At 35.6% G+C, this 14,397-nt stretch overlaps 1 protein-coding gene across 2 annotated transcripts; it reads right to left on the bottom strand.

Moving 5' to 3' along the window:
- Positions 1–5,518: 5,518 nt before the first annotated feature.
- Positions 5,519–11,336, bottom strand: LOC115701634 (uncharacterized). 2 transcript variants are annotated; one of them, XM_030629414.2, is made up of 16 exons: positions 10,547–11,336; positions 10,335–10,396; positions 10,172–10,239; positions 9,961–10,082; positions 9,658–9,763; positions 9,484–9,535; positions 8,339–8,456; positions 8,208–8,238; positions 8,051–8,074; positions 7,725–7,849; positions 7,295–7,376; positions 6,940–7,062; positions 6,794–6,847; positions 6,612–6,681; positions 6,314–6,347; positions 5,519–6,157 (listed from the first exon to the last, which is right to left on the bottom strand). In XM_030629414.2, the coding sequence occupies exons 1-16, from the start codon at positions 10,734–10,736 to the stop codon at positions 5,775–5,777; spliced, it is 1,644 nt and encodes a 547-aa protein (XP_030485274.1). In that variant the 5' UTR covers positions 10,737–11,336; the 3' UTR covers positions 5,519–5,774. The 2 variants fall into 2 exon arrangements, with proteins under 2 accessions (XP_030485274.1, XP_030485275.1); XM_030629415.2 differs by having other exon boundaries at positions 5,519–6,154.
- Positions 11,337–14,397: the final 3,061 nt, after the last annotated feature.

Genomic DNA, 14,397 nt, shown 5'->3' with positions numbered 1-14,397 from the left:
ATAAGAAATTTCTTGACAAAAGACAAATGTCGATAATTTAGAGAAATCTGAGAAGGCTTTGAAAATTAAAAAAGAAGCTTTAAAAGTAAAAAAATGAGCAGCTTCGCGAGGCTAACCAACTGGCCCAAAAGAATCTTGAAGAGGCCAACAAGAAGCTCAAAAAAGCCAAAGTGGATGCTCATGAGAGAGTTACCCTGATGGCCAAAAATATTTTTGTTAAAGTACAAGGATCATTTTACTATTATAAAAAATATAAATGGTGCATTTTTATTTTTCACAAAATAAATGGTCCAAACAACAATGTCAATTACGCATATAGATTATCTAGAAGCCCCAATTACATCCCATGGCCAAAGTGATACTCGATTAATAACCGATTGTATCAAACTATTCAGACCAAAGTTCTTTTTTTATTATGAAGATTAAGAACCTACATGTATCAAATCAAAGTTATTTATACTAATCCATGGCTTACATTTGAAGGATTTAAGCAGAGGAAGAAAAGAGAAGAACAGAGTTTGTTCTTGCAGAGAGAAAATGAAAAGAAGCTCAACTTTTATTAATGAAGTAAAGGTGTTTATATACACCAAGCATTACAACAGAACCAAAACAATTACAACAGAATAATAACAAAACAAAGCAAAGGAAAATAACAGAACTGTAACTAACCAACTGTCAAAACAGTTAGTTAGTTAACATCCCCCCTCAAACGAAAAGGGGAGGAAACAACTTTAAGTTTGGCTTTCAAGTAATGAAATCTGTCTTTGGGTAAAGTTTTGGTTAAAATATCAGCAACTTGATCGACTGAAGGAACATAGCGAACCGAGACTTCATGATTGAGAATTTGATCACGCACAAAGTGTTGATCAATCTCAATGTGCTTGCAACGAGCATGGAAGACCGGGTTTGCAGCAAGAGCAGCAGCCCCTTGGTTGTCCACCCAAATGATTGGAATATCAGCAAGAGTCACCTGCAACTCACTAAACAAAGACTGAAACCATTTAAGTTCAGCTGCTGTGTTAGCCAAAGCACGAAACTCAGATTCTGTAGAAGAACGAGCCACCACAGGCTGCTTCTTTGCAGACCAAGAGATGAGATTTGGCCCAAGAAAGACAGCATAGCCGCCTGTAGACCGTCGGTCATCAAGGCAACTCGCCCAATCAGCATCAGAATAAGCTTCAATAGAAAGTCTTGTTGCTGGTGTAAGATGCAAACCATGAGAAATAGTGCCTTTTAAGTATCTCAGCAGCCTTTTACAAGCTTCCCAGTGAACAACCGTAGGAGCATGAATGAATTGAGATAGTTTGTTTATTATAAAAGCAACATCGGGCCGTGTAAGTGTCAAATACTGTAATGCACCAAGAGTACTACGGTATAGAGTTTTGTCCTCAAAAGGAAGGCCCTCGGTTAAAGCCAACTTGTGTGCACTACTAGTAGGACTCGAGCAAACCTTTGCACCATCTAAATGAACCTTAACAAGCAAATCAGTGATGTATTTGCTTTGAGATAGATACATTCCAGTTGAATCACGAAGAATTTCCACCCCTAGGAAGTAATGGACAGCCCCCATGTCCTTAAGAGAAAAGATTGCATTTAGATGAGTAATAAGTTGCTGAATAAGAGTAGCATTAGGCCCTGTGATGAGAATATCATCAACATAGACAAGTAGTATAATCTGAGTTGTGCCCGAGCCATAAAGAAACAAAGATGTGTCAGCCCTTGATGCCTTAAAACCCCAATTAAACAAAGTGGTTTTGAGTTTATCATTCCATGCCCGTGGTGCCTGCTTCAATCCATAAATTGCTTTATGCAATTTACACACATGATTAGGATAAATGGGATCTTCAAAACCTTTTGGCTGAGTCATATAGACTGTCTCACTAAGTTCTCCATATAAAAAAGCATTAGAAACATCAAGTTGTCGTACCTCCCATTGATATGTGACTGCTAAAGTGAGAATCAATCGAACAGTAACTGGTTTCACTACCGGACTAAATGTGTCCTCAAAGTCGATTCCTGGCTGCTGTAAGTAACCACGGGCAACAAGCCTTGATTTGCATTTATCCAAAGTCCCATCTGCATTTAACTTCACACGATACACCCACTTGTTATCAATGAGAATCATATGAGGCTCATAAGGGACAAGAGTCCATGTACCTTGAGCTTTGAGAGCTCTAATTTCTGTAGACATAGAACCATTACACACAGGATCTCGAAGAGCAGATTTCACAGATTTGGGCTCACGGGGAAGCAAATATTCAGGTAACCTGTGCTTAGTGGCAAGGTATGCTTTGGGCTTGTAAATGCCTCTCATAGATCGGGTAACCATAGAATGAGTACGAGGGACAGGGCCACTGGGAGATGCTGCACCAGAATGGTTTTCTGCAGTTGCTGGTGCACCAGTAGCAGCAGCAGAAATTGCTGGTGCAGACACATTGTCACGAGCAGTAGAGTGAGCAGGTATACTTTCATGAGATGTAGGAGAAGATGCAGAGGGATTATCATCAGAAATAGCAGGTGCAAGAGTTGCACCAGTCCTAGAATGTGCAACAGCAGTAGCATTTAAACCAGCAGCAGCAGTGTCAAGATTGGGCATTTCAGTTGGCTCAGAATCAGTAGCAGTGGGAACATGTTGAGAGCCAGTTGCAAATTGCATGATTGAGTAGAAAGGAGCTTCAGGAGGGTCATTTGATGAAGTAACAACAGTCTTGAAGGCAGGAAAAGTAGATTCATCAAAGATAACATTTCGAGCAATAAAGATTCTTCCATCTGCATTTTCACACAAATAACCTTTGTGTTTTGGAGAGTATCCCAGAAAAATACACTCTTCAGACCTGTACTCAAGTTTGTGATGATTGTAGGGTCGCAAATGTGGATAACAAGCACAACCAAATGGTTTAAAAATATTATAGTCAGGTGACTCATTGAATAGACATTCATAAGGACTAAGATTATCAAGAACAGGTGTAGGCATGCGATTAATAGAGTGTGTAGCACATTGAAAAGCATACCACCAATAAGAAAGATCAAGATTAGCTTGAGCTAGAAGGGTTAAACCTGTTTCAGTGATGTGTCTATGTTTTCTTTCAACCCTACCATTTTGAGCATGACTATGAGGACAAGGTTGTTTAAACACAATGCCTTGGTCACTTAGAAATTTTTCAAAAGGCCTATACTCCCCTCCCCCATCAGCTTGAACAGCTTTAATTGGTAAATTAAACTGTTTTTCAACAAGGCTTTTAAACTTAATGAAAGTTTCAAAAGCTTGAGACTTCATAGTGAGAGGAAAGATCCAAGAAAACCTACTATAATCATCAACAAAAACTATATAATATTTGTAGTTTTCTTTGGATGCAACATGAGAAGGCCCCCATAGATCCGTGTGAACTAAAGCAAGAGGTTGATTAGCTCTAGATTTGGATAAAGGGTACGGCAGTCTATGATTTTTGCCAAGTTGGCAAGCCTTACAAAAGTCTAAATTTTTAAGAGAACATGGGATATTGGCTTTGTGCAAAATTTTGCTAAGAGTTTGGAAAGATGGATGACCAAGTTTCTTGTGCCAATTGTTAATATCATTGGTAGTGTGAGACAGTAAAGCAGTAGGAGTAGGAATACAAGAGTAAGGAAAACTAGATTCTTTATTACTTTGTTGAATACAAGAACTATCAACAGTAGTACAAGAGTGATTACAACACTTAGATTGTTTGAGGAGAGAGGAAATGTCTGAAGTGGCAAGATGCACCTGCAGAGCAGTATTAGAAAGAGTAGAGCTATCATCTCCAAAGTGATAAAGCCCATCTTTGAGTTTCCCTTTAAGCAAGACTGCCCCCGTTTCCTTGTCCTTAATAAAAACACAAGTTTTATGAAATTCCAAGAAAACATCATTGTCATTAGTTAGTTTAGAAACACTAACTAAATTCTTAGTTATTGAGGGAATTTGCAAAACAGAATTAAGGTTTAAAGATTGAGAATTAGAGGAGAGAGAGGCTGTACCAATGTGAGAAATAAGCAATTTCTTACCATTAGCAACAGTGACTGTCTCATGGCCAGTGAAGGGAGTAGCCGACTCAAGATTGTCAAGAGACTGAGCAATATGATTGGTTGCACCCGAATCCACATACCATCCAACATCATCCCCAAAGTCAGGAACAGATTGAGCAACAAAGGCCTGAGGGTCATATTCGAAGCTTTGTTCAGTAAGATTGACCTGTGGCTGAGCAGCAGAGGCCTTAGGTGTAACCCAGTTGCGATCAAAACGATAGTGGCATGTAACAGCAGTATGCCCAAATTTCATACAGACTTGGCACAAGGGTCTGTTATTATGGACAGGTCTGTTTCCATTAGCCCGATTGAAGAATCTTGAAGGATTTTCAGACATTGGACCCCGCACAGAACCATCTCTTGATGAACCATTAAAGGGCCTGTATGAACCATTTCTTGAACCCACTGTGAGATTGGCTGCCATTTTTGCAGAAAGATCCAGTGCAGAAGAATGCCTTTCAAGTCGAGACTCATGTGACATCAAGAGAGCTTGCACTTCTTCGAGGGAGAGAGTATCACTTCGAGAGGTGATGCTGGACACAACGGAGTCATACTCGGGACCAAGTCCATTGAGAAGATGTAACACAAGATCAAAGTCATAAACGGGATAACCAGCAATAGCCAAAGAATCACATATAGCTTTGATCTTATCTACATAATCTGAAATGGACATATTACCTTTCTGTAAATTGGTTAATTGACTCTTGAGTTGAAGAAGCCTTGCCTTAGATTGACTGGCAAATTTTTGTTCCAAAGCTTTCCAGACTGAATTCGAAGTAGTGTAAGAAGCCACAGTAGCCAAGATCCCTTCAGTCATCGACGATCTAAGCCAGGACAGCAGTAATTGATCTTTACGCCTCCATTGCACATACAGAGGATTCTCACGACCATTGATGAGTTTTTCCGGAGGAGCTTCATTGCTGAAAAGTAATTGATCAAGATCATGACCAATCACTGTAGGAACCACCTGGGATTTCCAGGAGAGAAAGTTTGTGCGATCTAGTTTCAAAGTAAGAGAAGCTGTTAAAGAATTCGAAAATGGATTCCATGGTGATGCCGTCGAGGAGTTCTGAGCTGGCACCACACCAGGATCGGAGCCGACCGCCTGAGACGAGTTGTCATCGGGGGAAGCCATTGACGCAAGTCAAGGGCTCTGATACCATGAAGGATTTAAGCAGAGGAAGAAAAGAGAAGAACAGAGTTTGTTCTTGCAGAGAGAAAATGAAAAGAAGCTCAACTTTTATTAATGAAGTAAAGGTGTTTATATACACCAAGCATTACAACAGAACCAAAACAATTACAACAGAATAATAACAAAACAAAGCAAAGGAAAATAACAGAACTGTAACTAACCAACTGTCAAAACAGTTAGTTAGTTAACAACATTTATTAGACAACTAATAAATATTTTCTTAAATTTTAATTTTAAAGAGGCCAACTAATAAATGTTTATCAATGAATAAATTAAAATAATATCTGGTACTTAATTCAACTCATCTTATTTCGGTTTTTGTTTAAACGTATTTTGGTTTTTCAGTGCTCTAAGTTAAATAAGATCAAATCAAAAAGTATCTAAGGAAACAATCTCGAGGAAATAAATTGAAAAATATCAGAAAATTTAAAAAAAATTAAACGTACGGTTTTAAGTTCTAATACAATAGCGGTTGATCAATAATCTCTACACTGAGAGTGCAAAATTTTAAAAATGGCCTGTTAGAAAAACTTATAACTTATTATGATCTGCGTGGCCTTCCTCTTTTGCCAGTTCCAGTTTTCCCCTGAGCTGCAGGTGCTGCTTTAGAGCTTTTGTCTGCTGAAGGAGGACGGCCTCGGCCTCGCTTTTCTCCTGCAGTCGCTGGTGCTTTTTGAGCACCTCGACCTCCCCCAGAAACCTTCCCACCCCGTTTTCCTTTATGACTATAGCCATTGACTAAGCCATCACTGTTATCACTGTCTTCATCATCATCACTACCATCGTCGTCGTCTTCCTCATCTTCGTCAGATGATTCTTTTGCATTCTTCCTCTTCTTGGCGCTCTCAGATGCCTTGCCTGCACTCTTCTTTTTTGCAGCTGGCTTTGCAGCTATAGTTTGGGTTGGAGGTTCTTCAATCCCTGCTATGAGAGATAATTAGCCAGGTTAAATTTTAATTGAGTTCCTATCAAATTTTAATTGAAAATTTATTGAAAAATTAGAAATGATTATGAAAATATTATCTAATAATCAAAGTGCCCTCGGGTTCTGCTTGTCAGCAACCACTAAATGCAACGTACCTTCACCAAAAGCCTTGCCATCATATATATCAAGCTGCGAAAGAACACGAAACTTGGAAATGTGAGACATCGTTACATACAAAAATTATGGTGGAACATGACCAGGAGGGGGGAAAATTACTCCCCAGAAAGACCAAAATAAGAGATGATCAAGAATTGAAAACTGAAATTAAGCTAATTTGTGACTAGAAAGAACATGCAACATGGCTTTAAAAACTAAAACGAGAAGTACCCAAGACAAGAACGAGAACTTAATTAGTAGAACCGTGCTATATTTGTAGTTATTCCGAGAAGTTACCTGCGATAGTTGGTCGGCAACATTTGTTCTATCAACTACAACCATTGAGTGACTCAAACCACATGCAACACTACACAGAAACAGACGCATACAACAATTTATTAATAAGCTCCAGATATAGCACTCGTTATCGGTATAGGTATACATGAAAGCAACATGAATGCAAGGCAAATAATATATACCTGATAACATGCATACCCTCAAGAATGTCCACCTTTTTTGGCACTGCAGAAGATCTAATGCAACGGAAACATATAAGCAGGCATTAATAAATAGACGGATGAGAAACCTGTCAGAAAGAAACGGTCACCAATGATAAATTACATACTTCTGACCCATGGGACCATATCCCAGCTCTCCGTTCTGAGCATGACCCCAACTTATGCAGGAATGATCAGCTCCAACAAAGTGGTGCATATTACCAGAATCCATGCAACGTAAATTCCAGCCACTGCGGAAAAAAGAAGGAATATTATTTAAGCCATCAACTGGAGTTGACATCCTTCAAACTACACAATTATATAAGGTTTCAAAAAAGAAAAGCACAAAAGTAGAATAGCACTACCATATGTTCCACACCATCCAACAATAATGAAAAAGGGACTAAGCTCTAAAATAAAATGAAAAGATGACAACACAAAGGAAGTTCTTAAATAAATATAAAGGAGGTACATAAACAGAACCTTAGATCCATGAGTGGTTTAGGATACATCCAATCATCGCCTGTAGTCTTTAATTTTCCCCACATATATAATTGGCCTCCAGCTGAAGAAAAACAAAAAGTAACCAATCAGATCTATTCACCCTAATCAATTTATACAAGCCTCAAAAGTAGTATGATCATGATATTCTGGAGATTTTAGATTTTTAGTTAATGTCAGGGTTCTTACAAATAAGCTTTATTATGTCAAAGCATTTCAGATTTTTATTGATGATATCAAAGAAAACAAAAAATGTTCGAATATTCTCTTCTCTGTCTTCTCCTAGTCTCTCATCACTTAATTCCGTTATTCAAATATTCTATCTTTTTCTTCTAAAGTCTACATCAAAAGATGTCACATCATGATGTATCCATCCCTTCATAATTCAAATGTAGTAACAAAAACTAATTACCAGCAGTGCATGCACAATTAACGGAACCGGCAGATATAATTGCATCAGGAGGTAAAACATTTTGCCTCTGGAACGTGTCTACACGGCGAGGCGCCCACTCATCCTTCTGTTCTCGATGTCCAAGTCTAAAAGTGGCATTCAATAAATTATATACACAGTGAGAAGAGAAAGAAGATGCTCCAACACAGGATGTAATCTGTTTAAACATTCACGTCAAATCTAAAAATCTGTAATAAATAAAATTGTTAAAAAAAATAGTCTCAACTTTGCATCAAGAATGGTAAAATTTAGCAAAGACATAATAAGAGCAAAAAAAAAGAACTAACCTTCCGTAACCACCATATCCCCACCTAAACATTCAACCAGAAAAAATGTCATTGAGTGATAAGTTGAGAAATGTAAATAATCTGAGAGAGAGGGTAGAGCAAATTATATCCAATCCCCATCACAAAATACAAATACATAAAATAAATAAGAACTTACGTGTAAACGTGACCATTTGCATCCACAGCGACTAGCTCCCCAAAAGAATGTAAACAAGTATAAAACTCAGTATAGTTAAGATTGAAAACAAAATTAACATGTGGGGAGAGAGAAAAAGAAAATGTAAATACCTGTATGGTTTGTTCCACATGCAACCTTAATGATGGTTTCACCAGAAAGCGAAGCTATTGGTTTAGGGCGAGGTTGGGCTTCATAAGCAAGCTTCACTGAGCTATCTTTAGTATTGTACTGCAAAAAATAAACAATAACATGTGAGGGACTATAACTAGTGACTCCAGTATAAAGGTGTGCATTAAACATTTGAATTAATATTCAAACAATAAAGTGCAAGAATGTCTACAAAACTCTAGAAACGAAATTAGAAAAGGGAAATTTGAATTAATATTCAAACATTTGGGCAAAGTTGATACACTAAACCTAAATATATCAAATTAATTAGATAGGACACTTTTTCATTAAACCCAACAATATCATTCTCATAACTCACATCTCCTCTCTCTCTTCCTCTATTCTCTCTGTCTCTCTCGCTCTCTTCTTCTCACGCATACGAAGACCCCCAGCCCACTGACGACTACAAACCCAAGACCCATGATCTCCGAACCACGACCACCACGCCATGAATATAAGTTTTCCATTTCATTTTATTGTATTCTGTGTGATTTAGGGTTGAAATGTATGATTTTATTTATAGGTTTATTGATTTAAAAATAAATTGTATGATTAATGTCTGTTATCTGTGAGTTGATATTAATTTGGGATCGAAAAACGATCGGATCTGAGTTATGGGCAGAAAATTGGTTTTTTTGTGTGGCCAGATGGTGGTCCAATGAGTAAAGATTAAAGACAAAGGTTCGATGGCAGTCCGATGGTGGCTCAATGCCTTCCTAACGAGCTTAATGAATAAAGCTTAACATCTATAAATATAGAATATAGTTTGATGGTGGTTCAATGGTGGCCTGATACTACTATTTTTTTATGTACAAAAGCATAAAAAAAATAACAAAAAAAAAATAGATACCATCAGACTACCATCGGTATGAATGAAAATATAGAGTATAGATGGTGAAGTTAGAAGAGAAGAGAATGGAGAAAGATATTATGGGTATTAATATAAAGTGTGTTCATTTTTTTTAATTTTGGTAAGTTCGTGTTCAAACTTCAAAAAATTTAATATGCACCAAATGTATGCATATAAATTCAAATTTCCCATTACAAAACAAAAGTTAACACATTTGTATGGTGTCTTTAAGAATACCTCATTGTCAGTCCCATGCCCAAGTTGCCCATACTGTGGAAGGCCCGCAGTCCTAATAAGAGAAAACAAACAAATCAGATATAATTCTGTAACCAAATGTTCAAAACGAAAAACATTGGAGTTCATTTGCCCTGGAAAAAAAATGGCAAAAATAATCTCCTACAAAAACCGTACAGTATAGAAGCTCCTTCAACCGAAGATAACCAAACGGTGAAATCAGCCCCACATGCAGTACTTTTCACATCAGACACTTGACAACGAACTGGAGATGATTCAAATTCTACAGTATACAAAGAAGAACAGAGAAATGTTACATATATATATACATGACAGTGTCTGTAACAAAACTATGCAGAAAGTACACTTACAACATTAGAAACTATGGAAACTAAAGATAAGCAAACTAAAGTAAAAGTATCTGCCATCAGAACTTATTGCTCCTCTGTAAAATGTTCACAAAGTTAAACTTCAACTTACCATTTCTAACAGAACCTGTTCCCAGCTGCCCATGCTTGTTCCAGCCAAAGGCTAGGGACTGTCCATCGTCAGTAACTACAACTGTGTGACTCCTCCCTGCTGAAGCTTGAACGATTTTGTACCTATAATGCATTAAACAGAATAAGCCAATGATACAAAACAAAAAAGAAAACATCTTTGATACACCAGAGAGTTAAATGTGTATACTCACTTTGATAGTTCAGACACCACAGTTGGTCTATCACGCTGGATCTTATCACCATGGCCCAGTTGCCCTTTCTGCAAAAAACCAGTTCCCGGAGTTCAATAATAACATCGAAAAGAAATCATAAGAAAAATCGACAAACATGAACACCCAAAGACTCTAGTCATGCCTCATTGCGTCCCCAAGTATAGCAACGCCCTTCAACATCCAACGCCACACAATGACAAGATGCTACATTAACATTATACAGGACAAAACAATATCATCAAAACCAAGCAAAATCACTTCGTATTGTCTCATAAGTACCCAAATAAAAAAAAAATGAACTTTATTTCAAAAAATTATATCATCAAACTTAAACAACACCAACCCAAAACATACCACAACCAGAGGCAACAAAACGGATGTTGACATTGAGGAGAGGTCGAAGTCGAGTAGGAGAGACCAAATTGCCTTCAACAGGTCCCTTTTTCCGACCAACCGTGTCCCATGACGTACCGCCGCAGAATAAAAGCTCTCCACCCTTCTCTGCCTCTTTCTCAACCTTCTTCTCCACTTCGACCGTTGACATTTCAAGTCAAACTTAGAGGGAAAGCCAAATTAGTAACAATAAAAAAAAAACAAATCCAACGGTTCTCGAAGGGGAAGATCCAACGGCTACTTTTGTATTTTTGAAAATCTACTGAAGACAACGGCTTGTGCGAGTAGATCGGGAAATATTAAGATTTGTGGGGGTAGGGAATGAAGGAAGATAAGGAATGGAAAAGCTCAAAACCCAAACCCTAATTGAAAATGAGAAGAAAGGTAGATAAATAAAGGGAAGGAAAGGATATAATTTTTGGGTTTTCCGAGAATAGGGATTATTAATTATTTGTAAGGAAAATAAAATTAAAAACTAAAAAGCACACCATAAATAAATTGCATAGATACAGAAAATAAAATATTTTAAATAAAAGGAAAATAGGAATAAAGAAAAGGCGGGTGTTTTTATATAAATTAATTAATTATTAATTACTTTTGGAATGACCACTACTACTACTGTCTACTACCGTTGTCTGCAGAGGAAGCAATGTTTTGTCAGTAATTAATTATTAATATTTTATAAGAAAAGAGATTGATTGGTTGAAGTTGAAGTGGTCTTCACTGCTTCTTCTCTTCCACTTCCAACTTCCAACCGTGTCGCAACTCTTTTTGTTCCTCTCTTTTCTAAATCTACATGTAACGGACTTAACCACCAATCAAATCACTTCAAATTTTCATCTGTATTTTACTATTTTCTCTCTTCCCAAAATATCCTTTATCCTATATTCTATGTATAAACAATTAAAGGGATATCCTCGGCTTTTTATCGAAAAAATTCCACGTGTATTTTATCTAATTTTTAAAAATCACGGTACTACTACTCAAAATTTTATTTTTCTAAACTTGTTAGACAATTTTTAATGGGAGATTTAAAAATTATGTTATATTTAGCATAAAAAGTAATTTTTTTGGTAAATTTACACTTAATTTTAGCTTCATGCTTCAATGTACAATTATAAATTTTAATGTAAAACTTAATATCAAATTAATATTTTATTAAAAGAAAATAAAATTTACTAACTTTATAATCAATTTTATTATTATTTTAATATGTAAGATAATAAAAAAATAATATAAATGTTTCATAATTTAATGTGATAGTTAAATATACTAATAAAATAATAAAAATGATATAAATATAAATGAGAAAGTAGTGTATTTATTGTGGTGTAAATTTTACATCATAACAGATATTGTGCCAAATTTGACACAAAATTTGTTATGTGCCAAATTTACATCACTTTTTGGCACACCATAAAAGCACACTTTTTGTTAAATGAGTTATATTTTAACTTTTCACCACCTATTTACACCTCCATTGAAGATGCTCTTACTTACTAACTTCTGTCATACTCCAAATTATTCTATTTTTTTCACCTAATAATTAATTTAAAATAAACTCTATTTGTCATTTCTGAAAAAATGACTTCTTTCTATAGTCAACACTCCTTATGTTATAGAAAGAAGTTCCTTTTCAGAAACGACAAATAGTCAAGACTCTTTATGTTCAAAATCACTTGAGGCTAGCTCAAGTGGCCATAGAGGGTCCGTGTGTGTTGGAAGTCTTGGGTTCGAGTCCCAGGTCAAATTATGCATGGTTGTATTATATAAACGCTCAAATAATAATAAAAAAAAGACTCATTATGTTCAAGAGAATAATATGACATAAAACATTGATAGGATTATTGGGATAAGTTGATTTTAGAAATATCGAGGTATTTTGGAGTACTTGAAGTTTGCCAAATACCCTAAAAATATAGATTTCTTAGTGGCTAAAAAATGATAAGATAACTATTAATAATAAAATATTATTAATATTATATTATTATATATATAAATGTAAGTTTAATATTTTGAATATATATATGTATTATTAGTTATATCAGTAAACATATAAATAAAGAATAGTGAACGAACGAACGAACGAAACATCCTTCCTTCTCTCTCAACAAAATGTTCTCTCATTTTTATCTATTTTCTTTGATTTTCAACCTGAAACTTAGCGATCTAAGCTCTGGTAATAGCGGGATAGCAAACCCTTAAAGAGAGAAAGCTTAAGGTATGGTTGAATTACGTTTTAAGCTAAAAATGATTAGTTTTATATAGGGGTTTCGTGAATTAGAATAGTTATGGAGATCTTTGGTAGCTATGAGACTAATATCGATGTTTACTTGTTGAATTTGAGGTGATTTTGAGTTAGAAATCGAGTTTAGAACTTTTTAAAACTTAGTCCGAACGTTAATGGTGTTTTTCATTTAAGGGCTCGATTTTAATTTATGTTATGTAAGGATGGTAATATTTATGGTATATATGCGCCCAGTAAAGTTTGGAGTGATTTGGATAAGTTTTGGTAGTGTTTCGGTGAGTGCGAAAATTAGAATTTTCGAGTTTTACCATTTTTAGAAATTCCTAAGAGATCAAAAATGTTATTTTTGTCATAAGTTTTCACTTATGGTGTCCGTTTTGGACGTTCTATATACGGATTCGAAGCTTGCGACGAGCTCTAAAATATGGTACATGTTTTAGAGCTAAATATAAGTTTTATTTTAGTGTATTTATATCGCAGTATTTGGTAAAAAAATCCTAGATTGTCTTATGTGAATATTAAGCAGTATTTCAAGATAAACACTTATTGGTTTACCGTTGTTGTGACATAAGGCCGAGATCATCGGGGATAGTTCTTCACTTGGGTTGGCCGACATGTATGAACCTAGATTAAAGGTAAGAAAAGTATATTGTACTACGTAGTACGTTGTATGGTAATACAATTAATATTGTTATATAATGAAAAGATTGATTGGTTGAGTATCGATAATGTGATGATATTATGCATGTGATATATGGGTTCACATGATTAGGTGATCGATTTTCCTAGCGACGTACTGGGCATAAGTACGAACGTCAGTGATATATGATGAGTACCGAACGTAGGTACGAGCTCGCTTGTGCACCGTTAATGGCCATGTGCAACATCTACTTCATGAACTCTCTAGAGAATAACTCCTAATTCTCATAAGAGGTGACACCACTTCTAGTCCATATATATAGGTAGAATTTAGTATCTCACAACTCTCTTTCCATTAAAAAATCTTTCGGTTTCAACCCTCCAAATTTCATCACTAGGACTCGTTCATAGATGGGACAACTTGAATACTACTCTTTTCATTCTATTGACTTGTTATTACCTATTGAACTTAAGACTAGATTTTTACTAGTGTTAAGATAGGTTACCGTCAATGAATAAAACTCTAAGGGAGTTTAGATCCCATCTCTCGAAATTCATACTTTAATCTTGTACGAAGATTAAACAATTTATTATAACCACACGATTTTCAATTCCAATGGAATATTGCTAGCCAAAATTAGTGTCCATTATTACATGGTCACTTTTCTCCTCAAGTACACTTAAGCTTTGAAAATTATATCATGGTAGATTAATGTTCACACTTTCTCAATTTCTCACAAATTTTGATATCAAGCATATCAAAATTATAATTTTTTTTATATATATTTTTGAGTTATAATTGAATCTGCTGCTTGAATTATGTTTATTAGACCTCTATTAGGTATTTTTGAGCTTAGTTTGAGATCTGGGATAGTTTTGAACTTGAAATGAGATGTTTTGAAAAATTGCAGCAGAAAATGGCAGA

Source organism: Cannabis sativa, chromosome X (genome assembly GCF_029168945.1).
Source record: "Cannabis sativa cultivar Pink pepper isolate KNU-18-1 chromosome X, ASM2916894v1, whole genome shotgun sequence".
NCBI classification, from domain to species: Eukaryota; Viridiplantae; Streptophyta; class Magnoliopsida; order Rosales; family Cannabaceae; genus Cannabis; species Cannabis sativa.
Note: the sequence above shows the minus strand (reverse complement) of the source record. Positions and strands in the feature narration are given on the sequence as shown.